The 16,128-nt window shown below is 39.4% G+C and overlaps 1 protein-coding gene across 1 annotated transcript in view; it reads left to right on the forward strand.

Annotated features, from left to right (window-relative positions):
* Window positions 1-16,128, forward strand: part of TTBK1 (tau tubulin kinase 1) — a 111,390-nt gene that overhangs the window by 48,093 nt on the left and 47,169 nt on the right. Inside the window, exons 7-9 of the mRNA XM_063302627.1 lie at window positions 11,817-11,882; window positions 15,174-15,266; window positions 15,778-15,903. Of these exons, the coding sequence (XP_063158697.1) occupies window positions 11,817-11,882; window positions 15,174-15,266; window positions 15,778-15,903 (285 nt within the window). The remainder of the gene's footprint in view (window positions 1-11,816; window positions 11,883-15,173; window positions 15,267-15,777; window positions 15,904-16,128) is intronic.

Consider the following 16,128-nt stretch of genomic DNA (forward strand, 5'->3'; position numbering starts at 1 on the left):
CAGAGGATGGGAAGAAAGAGGGGAGGACTGTACATCTATATGCATTAACTGAATTCTGCTTGTGTAGTTATTTGGGAAAGCCAGATTTTCAAAGAAGCTGATGTATTTCTACCCTTGTGCTAATAATAAAGGAAACAGTTGATATAATTCACAAGAATGTTGTGTTTTGTCTGATTAGCCCTGAAATGCCTTTCCAGATTTTTCTTGGGTGAAACCTCAAACAACCAAAATCAGTTTCGGCAGACTGTGACCTGCCCAGAATGGTCCAACCAAGCTTCCAAGTTACCATGTGTGTGTTTCTTGCATAAAACAAAACACATTTTTCTGGTTCATGCATTCCCCTAGTCACGATCACTTCTCTCTCATTCTAGAGTGCAGGTTACAGAATACTGGATTACATTAACAATAGGGTTTCTCAACTTTGTGGTGCCCTGACCCCCAAAATAAATGAATGTGTTGATTCCCACCCAAAAAAAACTAACTATTTAATTGGGGTTAGGGTTGGGCAAGAAAGAAATATACAACTTTTAATGATTAGATTTAAATCTATAATCTGTGGGTTGAATTGCAATTCCCAGCAGACCCAACCATTCTGGCTGCGGGTTGTCCTCTGTAGGCAAACTGACTTCCAAAGAGAAGCTTTGGTTTTCAAGGAAGACAGATATATTCTCGTGTGCCTCCCTGATGCCTGTGGTCAAATTTCCAGGCTTTTTGGTATTAGAAGCAAAAGTAGAATGAATGCAGGATTTTTTTCTCCTACACTGCAAGTCTTTTGACAGCAACCCCAGTTAGAGTTGTAGCTCACTCCTTCTGCCTCCTTATCTTTAATGGTGACCATAAGGGGTTACTCATAGCTTTCTTCTTGTAGGAACAACCTGTCCTATGAGTGCCTCATCCCACAGAAAGCTTCCAAGCTATATCAGGCCTCTTTCACCAAGACGGATTCCTTGCTCATCCTTCCATGGACCCAGAGCAGAGGGAGGCTACTTGGAACAGTGCCATTAGTTTCCTTCTCTCCTCCTCCTCCTCCTCCTTTCTAAACTAATTATTGACAATGGAAATTATGTCAAGGGGATCAGAACTCTATCGGTCCCTTAGCATAATATGTCTCTGAAAACAAAGCTTTCATCTTTCTTTTGCTGGCTTTTTCCCCAAAACCAAAAACTTCCAAAATAAGCTGGATCAGGTAGTGGTGTGGAGAAAAATAAATTCCCTTGGCTTCTTCGGTGCAGCTCTTTGGTAGGGGCAGCTTGGGCAACAGTTTGGAGTGTTGGTATCTGCTCCATTCTAAGCCCCTTTCCATCCTCCAGAATAAACACAGCCCGTTCTATGCTTCCCAGCATACACTTAACCATAAATATATGGCCACTTCTGGTAAAGAAGTTGAAAAGAATTCCAGAAGCTATGTGTAGTTTGCTTTCCCTACCTTGCTTTTCCAGACAGGAGGAGGGAACTCTTTCACATAAAGGCTTTGTTACCACAAATAGGAAAGGTGTGAAAGGTGGGGGAACCAAAGAGTGATGCTGTAGTCACTTTCATGGCTTTCCAAGGAGAGTGTGTAAAAGGACATGAAGAACTCATGTCTGCCATATGTGGGAATGCCCTACATCTCTGGCTGCTTCTCCATGCTTTGCCTTGCTCCTTCTCTTGGGATGGGCAGAGAAGCTACGGCCATTGCTTCTGCCTCCCCCAGCTAGTCAGGTTGCTAGAGGCAGCTGCAGCTTCTGCAGGCAGAAGGTGTGGAATGAGATGGAAGCCACCTTTTCTCTCTCTCTCCTCCTTCTGCCCACCACATCTTCTCCATAGTGGTGCACAAGCTGAGTTCTTAGCTGCCATTGCCAGGCAGCCTGACTAACTCTCCAGATGTTTGTCACCTGTCCTGTCCTGGTGATGCCCTTTAGCTGAGCTGTGGAAAGACACATTCAGGAAAAAGTGTGGCACCTGCCTGCCTCTGTGCTCATGATCTCTGCCTGCTTGACGATTCTCTCTCACAGAAAGCCTCTAGGCTTTACAGGAGGGAAAATTTGCAAACAAAACACTGGGGATGAGTGAATGTACATTGTTAGCTACTGGAGGAGAGATGTCACAGGTGAATTGAGTGTAGCTGGAGCCTTTCAGACCCCGCTCCTCCTCTGCTTGGACAACCACTTTTGTGTGCAAGCCTTAAAAACATTGAACCCTCCCTCTAATTTGTTTGTGATTCCCTAAGGATTTGCGACCCACAATTTGAGAACCCCTGAGTTGCAGAAAGGGAGATTCTGATTGAACGCTAGAAAAGCTTCCAAACAGTAAGAGCAGTTTGACAGTGAAACCAGTTATCTAAAATATCATACACACTGACACACATTGACTCAGGGTGAAATTGATACTGGGCCCATCTAGTGTTGAGAGTGTGATGTTCCTCCCAGTTTTATAAACCTGTCTGCTGAAAATAATTTGTTTTGTTGTTTTGTTGGAAAGTATTTCTGAAATGACAAAAAAGATGCAGCATTATATCATGAAAAGTCTCTCTTGTTTGCATGAATTGAAAATGTGCTATAGTGCTTTGAATGCTGCTGTTTCTGCTGACTCAGCTCTAGATTATTGATTACAGCTATTTCCTCATGAATCAGACTGTTTGCAATACTTGGTTTGAGAATATTGCATATATGTGTAAGTATGGTTTGGTTTCTGGTTTTGACTGTATAGCTGAAGCAGAATGTAAAGAAATCTGATTAGCTTTGTCTAAATCAGAAATTTGAAGAAGAAAAAAAACACACAACAAAACCCTTATTATAACATGACCAATTTTTAAATAGAGCATCCAAGTCCAAATATGAACATTGTTACTGATTCTGTTATTTCCTAATATTGGTACAATTATTTATAAATACAGAATAATGTTCTGGAGCAGAATTAGTCATCATTATCACTGCATGTTGTAACAATATTATAGTAGTAATTACATCCTTGTCTCTGCATTTAAAGGCATTTCACATCATGATCCCTTTATTTCTGCAACCAAGTAAGATTACCAATTCCATTTCAGTTTTACTTGGTTCTTAGGAGCCTTGCTAAATTTTGCTCTAGACAGAGCAGAAAATTTGCCTGTTTAAATGGGGAGGCGGGAACCATCACTGTATCTCTCTTCTGTTTTGTTTGCAATTATCCTGTTATGTTTGCGTATCTGAAATGATGAAGGTATTATTTCAAGAAGACGCTAACTTTGGTATTGAACCCAACCACTTTTCAAGAAATCACTTATGGCAAAATAAAAGACTTCTACATCCCTAAATAATGATAGCTTTGACAGCTCCCAGGTGAAAATAAGAACCATGTACTTGAAAATCTACTTACTGTAAAAGGTAAAGGTAAAGGTTTCCCTTGACGTAAAGTCCAGTCGTGTCCGACTCTAGGGGGCGGTGCTCATCTCCGTCTCATCTCTACTTACTGTAATGCGGTAGAAAGCCCTGGTGTGTTTTGTTTGTTTGGCTTACAAACCTCAGTGGGTATGCTCACACTTCATACTAACCCAAGAAAAGCAAAATCAACATTACAATTACTTTTAAGTCAGCTCATCCCCATATGATTGCATATTTCAGAAAGCTATCTTTATCCTGATATAAAATATTTCTGTTTAATTTAAAATAGCCTGTTGAATACTGGCTTCCAGTTAGTGTTTCTTTCAAAGACAAAATCTTAATGTTTAATATCTCAGTGCATATAATACATAATTGATGCAATTCAATCACACTTCACAACTTCTAATCTCTAGAAAGGTTGTAATTAAAATGATAGTGGGAAACAGTGCAATGGAGTTTTGTATTCATGAAAATCAGCTGAGCCCTGATTCAAAAGAATATTCCATTTGGATATGGCACATACGGAAGTGGCATTGTTGTGATCTGATCAAATGTACATTCTCATATCCAGAACAGATTCTAGAGTTTTTTTATTAACAGTATTTATAACCCAACCCACTACTGAAGGACTTTGAACAATGTACGACAAACAAACAATAAAACATAACAATAAAATCCACTAGTCAAGTACCTATGATAAATGCCCTCAGTGAGATTAACTAGGACTGAACGCTCATTTAAATAAATACTTTATCTGACACAGACTATTAAGAGGGCAAAGACTGCATGTATCTCTGGAGGGAGGGTGTTCCAAAGATTTGGGGCTAATTTGGAGGAGGACTGTCATCTGCTCCACTCCCCATGTTTTTCTTATGGGAGGGATTCTCAACAGCCCCTCTCTGGGTGATATACGTTTAATTCCAGAGTCCCTCCGTTCAGAGGAGATGGGCGGTGACAAATTTGATAAATAAATTCTGGCAAGATGTTACCTTATATCTCCTGGTGCTGCACCACAAAGGGCTTTAAAGACTGGTCCACACTTTGAACTGGATCCAGAAGCCTACGGACAACCAATGCAGCACCTATAAAATACAAGTTACTCTACACTGATGGGGTTATTCCAGATGGAGCTTCTGGGTTGTCGCCAAAGGCAGCTTCAGGTACAGCCCACTGCAGTAGTCCAATAAGCAGTGATCAGTGCATGAATTACTGATGTAGGGCATGCTGGTTAAAGTAGGGATGTAACTAGCATGCTAGCTGAAACTGAGAAAATGCCCTAGCCATGATTTCTCTTTTTATATAGTAAATTTTATTAGGTTTCAAGAGAAGAATAAAAACTACAAAAAAAACCACAAAGAAAAAAAACCTTAAAAAGTACGGAAATACAAGAGAATTTTTTTTTTTTTTCAAATTTACAAAAAGATATGGCTTCCGACTTTTAACAGCAAGGATATACAAAAATTTCCATAATCAATCTCTTACTCTATATTAAACCAAAACACCACATTATTTCTATAAGTCATTCCACTTTAACACATAATAAAAATCACTAAGTACAGTTACTCTTCACCCTTACATTAAAATAAAGAAAAAAAGTTCATATAAACCACCTAAAATCTTTCTCCCCTCCAAAAGATAAAATATATTTTATTATTCCCTTCCTACCACTATTCTAAGGGACGCGGTGGCGCTGCGGGTTAAACCGCTGAGCTGTCGATCGGAAGGTCGGCGGTTCGAAACCGCGCGGCGGGGTGAGCGCCCGTTGCTCGTCCCAGCTCCTGCACACCAAGCAGTTCGAAAACATGCAAATGTGAGTAGATTAATTGGTACCGCTTCGGCGGGAAGGTAACGGCGTTCCGTGAGTCGTGCTGGCCACATGACCCGGAAGTGTCTATGACAACGCCGGCTCCAAGGCTTTGAAACGGAGATGAGCACCGCCCCCTAGAGTCGGACACGACTGGACTTTACGTCAAGGGAAACCTTTACCTTTACTACCACTATTCTATACATTTCTGTCTACTATAATAAGAATCAAATTAAAAAGCACATAAGTTGTCTGCTATTATAGTTAATAGTACAACAATTTTAATAATCCCAATCTTAATAAACCCAAAAAACAAAGACAATTCAAAACAGTAATTCCATATCTTTAAAAGGCAAATAGCATCAATCAAATCCTTAAAGCAAACCAGATGAACATTCTTCAACCCTTATCCCACTTCAGAATAAACCAAAGCAGTTACGTATCCCTACAATGTGCACAGAGCTTTCCTCTTGAAAGAATCAAACAGCCCAACTCCCCCCCTCAAAGATCCCAGGTTCTTTTCATGGCATTCCACCAGGAGATTGATTTTACTTATGGCTTGCAGATCACTCTCTCTCTCAGATTTCTCCAACTCCATTATCCAATCTTCATCCAGCATCTCGATAAAAATCCCAATCTCAGTCTTAAAAAAAAACCCCTTTCTATCGCTCTTAAATTCCTCAATTTCATCCACCACATCCCCAACCTGATGGCACATTTTAGATCTCATATTTTCTACAATGTCCTGGATATCTTGAATAAAAGCCTGAGAGAAGTCAGAAGAAACCTGTTTAAAATACAGGTGAAAGTCAGAAAGAATCTGTTTGAAATCCTCCATGTCTCACACAGTAGATTATGGCGCCCCCTAGGAGCTTAACCAGCAAAAGTTGAAGATATGGAAGAGTTCCAAAGTGTGTTTACATAAAATGAGATAGCAGACAGTTCTCAAGGGAAAGTGAAAACAGAAAGCTGAAGGTTCAAATCAGCCAATTCATTATGTAGGAAAATGCTAATATCTTCAAATTTAATACAGAAATAATAACAGGAAGACAATTGTTTACTCTCAATCTTTGGAATTTCCTTTGGAAGGAAAACAAAATCCAAAACTTAAAAGAATTTTTTAAAAAAAAAGTAATCCCAAAAATAACATTAAGCACCGAGAGATCCATCTGCTCCTTGCTGTAGAAAGCCTCTTTTGGGGTACATATACGTAAAAAAAAAAATGGTGATTTAGAAATGGGGTGGCCGGTCTTAGTGTCCCTTTAAGGGTACAGCGCAGCTTGAAAAGTGATGAAGTCCCCGCCTCCCAGCTGGCTCTTACTACTTGAATGTGAAATGCTGTTTGCAATCTTCTGGCTGCAAGCAGCCATACAGAGGACAGATGGGGTGATTCCAGATATTCTCCTTGATCCAGAGAACATTTCTGGGCTTCAGGAAAACCTGCCTGAGCCCAAAAAAAGTTACCGCGTTGTCAGCTCTGCCCGCTGAACCAGCAGGCACAGCCGTTCAGTCCGCCATTCCCACTGGAAGTCCGCCATGATTTCTGTTTGCTGCTTGAGCAGGAATTGGAAGGCCAGGAAGACTCCTATGTCATAAACCATATCCTTCAGGAGTGGGGTAGGGAAGCATAACCCTAATTTGAGTAATTCCAGGGCTGTTATGATTGATCGTTGAGATGTTTAGTGATGACCAGCAGTTCTGCCTAGGTGTGCTTTAGTCTGATCTTGTTTTGGCCCATCCAGATCTTCACAGATTCCAGATATGGATTCAAGGCTTCTATGGCATCTCTGGCCTAGACTGGAGTATACAGTAAGAGTGCCATCACTATGCTGATGACACCTCATCCTGAAACTTCTGATGATCTTTCCCAGTGGTTTCATTTAAATGTTAACCAACATAAAGGAGAGTACTGAACCCAGTGGCTCACTACATTGGAGCTTGAGTGCTTTTTCCCCAGGACCACTGAGAGGAACTACCCACTCAGGTGGGAGCTTATCCACAATAGAACAGTGTCATTAATTCCAGTGTATGTAACAGTCCAAAAGGATAGCATGTTTGATAATATTAAATACCACCAAGAGGTCTAATACAGCCAAGAGGGCACATTCCCCCCATCTAGATCCCAATTAAGATTATCTACCAGATGAGCAATGCCATTTCTGTCTCATAATTGGGATTGAATACAAACTGAAAAGGATCCAGTTAGTCTGTTTTTCTAGGAACTTCTGTAGCTGATCCCCCATCACTTTCTCAACAACCTTCCATAGATGGGAAGTTGGAGACCAAATAAAGATTATGAAACATGGCTGGATCCAAGGACTACCACCTCCTTCAAAGCAAGTGGCTTTGTGAAATTGACAGAGTTCAAATTACAGCAATCCCTATCTACTTCCTCAGGTCCCACAAGCCCAAATGTATCCCAGATTACAACACAAGATGTCTCCTCTCTCAGTACCATGGGCTCTGTCCATTTCATATCCAATCTAGAATGTATATGAATGGCTTTTATCTGCCAAACCATGAATTTATCCAGTATATCTGCAGGTGTCCCACCCAGTCCCACCCATCTTCCTATAAAAGAGTCCAAGTAATTGTGAATAGGGCCACCAGGTGGGAATCTTCAGACTAATCTTTTAGACTAATGGCTAAAAGATTAAAATCTTTTAGCCATTTAGATTCTATTATATTTCTATTTTATTGTATTATCATATTTGGAATGGTTTTGAATTTTAATCCTGTTTTATTGTAATCCGCCCAGAGTCCCCTGTGCGGGGGAGATGGGCGATGAATAAATTTATAAAATAAACAAACAAACAAATATTTAATGCAGAGAAGAACTTCACTGCTGTTATCACAGTTTGGGTTTAGTCATGAGGTCTTAGCAATACTCACTTGCATCCAGTTCTGGTTTTCTGCCATCATTGCTTTAGGCATATTTTCAATTTTTTTTCCCCCCTGAGTTCCTCAGTAAACCAAGAACTCAGCTTCCAAATGGTGACTGGAAACAGGTCTCACTGGAGCCATCTCATCAACTGCTTTGGCTGCCTCCATGTTCGACAGATCAATCAACACAAGATGGAACTGCCCTTCAAATTCCCAAGCTCCCTTTGGAAACTATCTAAATCCATTAGGCAATTGTGATGGACCATTCTGACACACGTGATTCTGTCAGAAATCTGCCCAGCTGGGTTACAGGTTCTGCAGTAGCTGTTGCAAAGTTACCTACTCTTGCTTATATGGATGAATATTTATATATGCTCTCCAGTTAATGGAATACAGTTTCCATCTGCCTAAAATGTAAGTGAAAGGCCAGAATTGCTGGATAAACCACTGTTTGAGTAAGAGTGCATTGTAATTTCTCTTTGGCTGGTACATGTACTTTTCCTTTAAATGCCAGGTGGCATGCTTAATCTTGGAAAATTGAGGTCCAATAATACACTCTAACACAGATTTTAAAAAGAAGTATCCAAAGAATTTCCAAAAGACAAAAATAATAGCAACTTGCTAGGAACTAGAAACAGGGACTATCCTTAGTCAATAAGGACCTTGGAGATAAAGAATAGTGTGATCCTTGAGGCCGTCCCTAGATCAAACAGTAAAGAATATCTAGCTGAGAAATTATGCCAATTAATCTTACCTTGTAAATGTGTCAGAGTAGAGCAGTAGTGATCAATACATGGCTGTTGAAATTGACTGTATGGTATTGACTACAAGTATCTTGCTAAAGACTGGGTCATTCCTGCTATCTCTGGATCATTCTCTAGAACAGGAGTCTAAAACTCATATGGTCAAGGGTCCATCTGAGGAATAATTCATTGGCTCAGGGGTTGAAACACTGAAGCCTTTGTTACAAAAGTTTCTAGTGAATCAAATATAGAGAAAAGGAAGAATATCATGATATGCCATTAAACAAATGTATTAAAGTAAAAAAAAAACTTTACTGCAAAAAACAGCTTGCAAAACACCCATTTCACTTTCACCAATTAGCTTGCAGTGCTTTTGTTAACCAGTTCACCAATATTTGGTTTGTTATTGGGTTATTCAATATTTTTTCAAGATTGTATTGAGGATGATAAGGGACAATGATTCCATGAATTGCTGCCCAAATCCCTGCTTTTCTCTTACTTCTTTCTCCTTGCTGCAGAGATATCTTTCTTTTCTTTTAGCCTTTTTCTCAAGAGATTTTGCTTGCCTGCTTGTTGCTTTCTATTTTTCCCACTTCTTGCCCAGTTGTGAAAACCTCAAGGCAGGGTAGCCAGACTTGGCCCCCTTCCTCAGCTATTTTCTCTTCCCTGTCTCTTCTCTGGGCAGCTCCAGCATATTTTCATTACCAAGTCTCACTTTCCTGTTGCTCCTGCCCAGACAGCCTGGCAGTGCTTCAGAAGCAACATCTGTCATGAAGTGTGAGAGTGGGTGGGGTTCCTAGATTGTGGTGCAACTTGGCATAAGAGAGTTTGAGGTGCTGACTGTGTGGCCCAGCCAATCAGGCCCTAATGCTGTTCTTCCTGTTACTCACCCTAAGCATTTGCATGGCACTCAAGGAACTAGCCTTGCTGGGCAGTGTTCTTAGTACCTACAAAATGTTGTGGCAGGCCACAGAAAATGAATTGAAGGTCCTCATCTGCCCACAGGCTGTGAGTTTGAGACCTTTGCTCTAGAAGCTGAGCCACAATGCACTACTGTACATAAGATATCTAGAGCATGATGAGGTTTAGCTAACTCAAGCAAGATATCCAAGGCCAGGGGAAGGGATAATAATAACGTTGATCCAATTTTTAGATTTGTTTCTGTTTTGTTTCCTTCCATTTTGCATTTTTATTGTCATGGTTTTCTTTGGGTTTCTCTTTGTTTTACAGTTCTTTTGGGCTCGTTTTTTGAGACTGTTTGATGCGTTGGCTTCCCATCTGCTGCTTATAACCATCTCAGCCATGAGTTGTGAGTGAGCCATCATAATGCTTCTTATTTTGTTTTAGTTTGTGTTTGTTTGTTTGTTTTAATAATGAATAGAATTCTGAGTTTTTTTCCCTTTATTTTGTTTTCATGAAATAATCCTTGCTCTCAATTTTTGATGCATAGGCCAGGAGCCTTCTGGATTCTGCATTTATGACTGTTGGGCCTTTGTAGGACTGCAGTGAACTATGTGGTGTTGAATGAAGATCCTTTGGACTTTAGGAACAACCTCTATTTTAAATTTTTACTTATTGTGCAAAAGCTGAATATGCCAAAACCTGTTTATATACATGAAAATATATTTCCTTCAGAAACATGAAATAAGTACCTGAAATTGCAGCCATTCTAGTGATGGAATCCTAACCGTAACAGAAAGTGACAATTTAACTGAAGTTTTGTTTTAGCATATGCCTCTCAGTTCTCAGGAGATCAAAAACATTTCTTTAAGCCAGTAAGGTTTGACATTTATTTGTTCAGGAAAGCTTTATTGCAACTTTTAAAAATATTTTTTCCAAAATACACTGAAGAACTTCTATCCTTCTATTTTTGTAATACCTTGTTTCAGAAAGTAGAGTATGTAACAATGGTGATTCAGTTTATGTGACTGAACTCATGGTTAGGAGTTAGGTAAGCAATGGCTCTTTTAGTATCACTGCATCACGTAAATTCTGAAAATCAGGTTTCAATTATTAAATAATTGAAGATAGAGGATTCTGTCCAAAGTTATACAAATAGACTTTCATCCACACAACAGAACACCTGTCCTTTCTCTCTGTACTGTATCACTTCCCATATTTGGTCTTCCAATTCCTTGGAGCATGTTTGAGGAGTTGCAGGAAGCAAAGGGCAATTTATTTCACCAGTGGTACCCATTTCTGCTGATAGATGAATGCTGGTCTATACATTGTGGAAGAAACAAAAACATTAGTACAGTTGGGACCCAATTGCTGCTCTTTCTTTGTTTTTTCATAGATAGTTTTTGCTGCACAATAAAAAGAACCAAAATTGACACTGAAATTATACTCAGCTATGAACAGCAGTCAATCCTGGTTTCTTAAATAATGTATATGGACATTCTTTAAGAAATGTACACACACACACACATATAATCGTAATATATAAATTTACAAATACAAATTTGTTTCTGATAGTTTTCTCATGTGACATTTTCAAGTGTACTTTAAAATATCTTGGGGTATACTTGAACTTTTTGCTTTCTGGAATCAAGGGGAGTCTGTCAATGTGAATTAAGATGGAGCAACAGAAAGGAACTGAGTTAGCAACTGAACCACTTTGGTAAGAAGGATGAGGCTGTTATCCCCTTATAGTCAACTGAATCTGTTTTTGACCTTTTACTTATTAAGTTCCTGAAGCCAGTGGTTTTCTGTTTTGTTCTGGAAAAAATGCTTTGCTGCTATGCTTTGTCCACTGAAGGCTACAGTATTTTCTGTGGAGAACTTATCTTTGCAGATTTTAAAAAAATTAATTGGTAATTAGATTTTGTCTTACAATGGTGTTTTCCAGTGGGAAGCATTACTGTCTCTAAAAGATTTGTTCAAAGATCAACTTTTAATCCATAACCAAAATGTCTAACTTGACCATCAGTTCATATTAATATTTGTCATTAAAATAGTTTGTGACCTAAGTGACAAAGAAAAGATGAAAAGTTTTGCTTACTTCCATGTTAAAAAATTAAGTTTAATTCTTCTTCTTTCCATTAGCCTCGTAATGTTGCTGGGTTCCGGGGAACAGTCCGGTATGCTTCAGTGAATGCACATAAAAATAGAGTAAGTTTTGTCTCTATGTGTATGGAGGGGGTTAAGTGGGAGAGGTTAAAGGAGAAGTGTCCCTTTTGTTGTTCAGTGTGGTGTAGAAGTGTCATACAGAATACATATTGGAACTAGGTGTGAATCAAGGTAGAGTTCAACAGGGTGTGTATGTTGTATTATAATGTACATAAACATTTTATTTGTTGATTTATTATTTTACAATATTTTTGTACTACCCCAATCAAACTGACTGTGTGGTACCGTACATAGAACAGCAAACCATAAACAGAATATCTGCACCATAAAAAAAACTGCTACCACAAATAATCAGTTGTCCACCAATTGTCCTAGAGTCCAAAACCCTATTGGAAGAAATTGCTTAAAGGGCCTTCATGAACAAGATGGCGGTATGAGTAATTGCATCTGTGGGAACAGTGTGTTTCTCAATGTGGGGACTGCTAGCAAGAAAGCCTGATTCCAGATCCTTTACTCATGTGGGTGTGGGACTTTAGTAAGCTTGCCCTAGATATTTGGAATAGATAGGTGGAATCATATTTTCTAAGGTGGTCCCTGATATTCTCTGGTGCTGTGCTGTATAGGGTTTTACAAGTAATAACCATCACTTTGAATTGGTCTCAGAAGCCTACTGGTATCCAGTGCAGTGACCTGAAGATGGGCATAATTTGCTGCTTCTGAGTCATCTTCAAGGCTGGTTCTGAGTCATCTTCAAATGCAGCCCCATGTAGGGTACCTTATGGTAGTGCCAGTTTTGTAATGATTTGGGCATGAATCACTGTTGCAAGGGCAGCAGGTGGGACCGTAACAGGTTGTATCTGGGCAAAGGCTTCTGATTGTGGTTACCATCTGTTCAAGCAGGACAGATAAATCTAGTAGGGCCCCAAATCACAGACCAACTCTTTGAGGGAGTACGTGGCCCCACTGAAAGCAACTACTACAGCTGATGCTGCTAGACAACTCTGATGTTACAGATGTGCAGTAAATCTGTTTTGCTAGGATTTAATCTGAACATGTTTCCAGTCTTGAATAGCTTCCAGTCACTCTTTCAAGACATCCACAGCATCTCCAGCACAATCTGGGAAGACAATCTATAAGTGGGTGTCATCAGCATGTTGGTAACACCTACCCCAAACCAACAGATGACTTCACCTAGTGGTTTCATATAGATGTTAAGTAATATGGGAGGGAGACCTGAACTCTTTGACGCCTGACACTGGAGCAGCTTAGGGATGGATCATTTTTACACCATTTTCCACCAGCTGGAACTACTTGCTCAGATAGGGATGGAACTGTTAGCCCTTTGAGATAGTCCAGACAAGAAGCACAACCAGGAGCATCAGCACCTCTCTTTTTAGTCTCTGGAAAACTAGGGAGGTCCTTTCTGAAATGTTTCCCATGTTTTTCCCCCACCTGCAGACTGAGCTGCCTCTTATCAGACTGTTGCCCTGGCTGCAGGTCTTCCTCCTGTCTCCCAAGGTCATTCCCACATACCATTCCCACATACCATCACAGGAACAATTGCAAAACATTGTCCCCTACTCCTAACCTTAGCAAGAGGTTCAGAAGGGTACCATGGCTGATGGTATCAAATACTACCAAGACGTCCAATAAGACCAGGAGAAGTACATTCTTCCCAACTAGGTCCCAATGAACAACATCAACTAAAGTGATCAATACTAATTCTGTCCCAAAACTGGGTTTGATCCTTGACTGAAAGAGGTCCAGAAAACCTGTTTCCTGTAAGATTCTTGATAGCTGACTCCCTGCCCCCTCCGTCCCCCCTTCTGAACAGTCTTCTTTAAACAAGAAAGCTGGAGAACATCAAAAGTTATCAAGTACAGCCAGATTGAGAGAGGGTTTCTTCAAGAGAGGGCAGATCACCACCCCTTTCAAGGTTAGTGGCAGAGCATCCTCCTACAAAGAGGCATTCACCACTTTCTGAATCCAGCTGCACACACCCTGCTCAGCTGCCTGAAGGAGCCAGGATATACATGGGTCTAATCCATAGGTAGCAGAATTCATACTACAGAAGCCCCTATCCACTTTCTCAGATTCTCTAGACTTAAAAGAATCCTAGATTGAAACAAAATACTGTCCTGCTTAGCTCACTTAATGGGCTGTTAGATTACTGAGGCATTCTAAACATTCTCTGTCCAGAGTGCTGATGGTCTGCAACGTTAGATTCCCTTACCTTGAATATCAGAATTTTTATGCCTGTAGCTGTGTTTATTAATATTTTTCCCAGCACAGCAGTTTGCCACACTGCATTACATTGTATTACTAGTGGCTTGGCTTTTCAAATGTGGAGAACAATATGAAGTTTGTGACACTGCAATCTAAACAAAAAAAATACACTATTAATCTTTCCTACTGAACAGGAATAGGATGATTTGAAGCTGAGGGATTTACAGCTGTTCTTTTCCTGCTGAGATTTAAACTTTGAGCAATTACTGTTTTTGGAAGAGGTGGGAGAACTTTTAGGATGGTCTGCCCACAGAGGCTAACAGTTTCCAATGGATGCCAGAGGGTTTTTGGAGATTTTCTGGCTAGTATGAGGGGTGGTCTTGTTGAAGTATGGGTCATCTTGTGATAGGTTTGCTCCAAACAGCCTCTCCCACTGTGCAAAGCTCATTCAGTTCTTAGCAATTAAACAAGATATAACTAGAATAACATGGAGTCCTGCTGATAGCCTGCAGTCCAAAGGAAGTTAAAAGGTGATCTCCTTCAGTGCAGTGATACAAGTATTGGAGGGGGGTATTTTAGGATACTTTTTTAGGATAATAACAAAATCAAGCAAATCCCAGCAGAATGGGGCTCTCACTGGGCTACAGTTCAGAAATCCTAATGGGAAAAAAATAGAGCTTGTCTTTATTAAATCTATAAATTCCAACTTTGGATTTCTTCCAAGTATAGTCAGTTTATGTCTCTTTTGGCATTGCAAAACAATAGGCATGGTCTCTTCTGACCTTTGTAATTCAAACACATCATGATGTGCAGCATGCATCATAAAGTATTTCCAATACTGAGGTGGAGGAATTTTTCAATAGACAAGACAATGCAGAAAAGCTCTATTGGAATCAGAATATATGAAAATTATTGCTTTCAATTTTTAGCTCTGGTTACATGAAACATTAGGTTTGATTATATATATTTATTTTATTTATCACATTTTTCGAATTGATGTATCTATAATGGCTCCTGGGTAGCAACAGTTTTCTGCCTGATTTTGAAGTTGTTGTAGACACTGTCGTCAGCTACAATATTTTGTAACTAATTTTTGATTTATTTCAGGAAATGGGTCGACATGATGACCTGTGGTCCCTTTTTTACATGCTGGTGGAGTTTGCAGTTGGTCAGCTTCCATGGCGGAAGATTAAAGATAAGGTAGAAAATGTAGTCGGTGACAATACAAGATCTTCCTTCCAAGATGAACAATAAAGCAATAAAAAAAAAAACCCTGCCTATGGGATGTCCACAGCAGTACATTAGAGCAATAACATTTTCTTGATTGTGTTTGCCGGCAGTGTTTCAGTGTTCAGAAACAATTCGTCTTTGATACTGGAGATAATATATAACCACCACAATTAACAGAAGTTAATACCTTAACTTCAAGCCATTTATTGTCTTGTTTTGTTTGCTAATGATATTGATTATATGTGGTATTCTGTATGATGCTGGAATCTGGTATTTTTCGGAGGGCTTTTCCAGAGAGTTTTTGGGGTGTAACACCAGGTATTTTGTTGTTTTGAGTTTTTAGTGTATTTATCTTACATTCCTAGTATTATATTCATTATTTTTGTGAGCCACTGAAACCCTGTTTATGAGCAGTGTTACAGCAGGATATAAATCTAAATAAATAAATAAATGCATACATACATACATTTGATCTCTCTAGGAGCAAGTTGGTATGATTAAGGAGAAATATGAACATCGAATGCTGCTAAAACATATGCCTTCTGAGTTCCACCTTTTTCTGGATCATATTGCAAATCTGGATTATTTCACTAAACCAGATTATCAGGTAAAACTCCTGTTTTTATTACTAGCTTGATTAGGAGACAATAATTTTGAGTTCCCACATGAAATTGGTAAAAAAATAATTAGTAGATTTTCTGACCTCTTAAATCTGCTCCTTGGAATATTATTTTGGAGATACTTGATTTACCTTTTAAAGTTTTTATGTCAACATGTCAAAATTGATCCAAATGAAATCAATATATTGCTTTTTTCCAGGTCATTAATTAGC

Source organism: Candoia aspera, chromosome 1 (genome assembly GCF_035149785.1).
Source record: "Candoia aspera isolate rCanAsp1 chromosome 1, rCanAsp1.hap2, whole genome shotgun sequence".
NCBI classification, from domain to species: Eukaryota; Metazoa; Chordata; class Lepidosauria; order Squamata; family Boidae; genus Candoia; species Candoia aspera.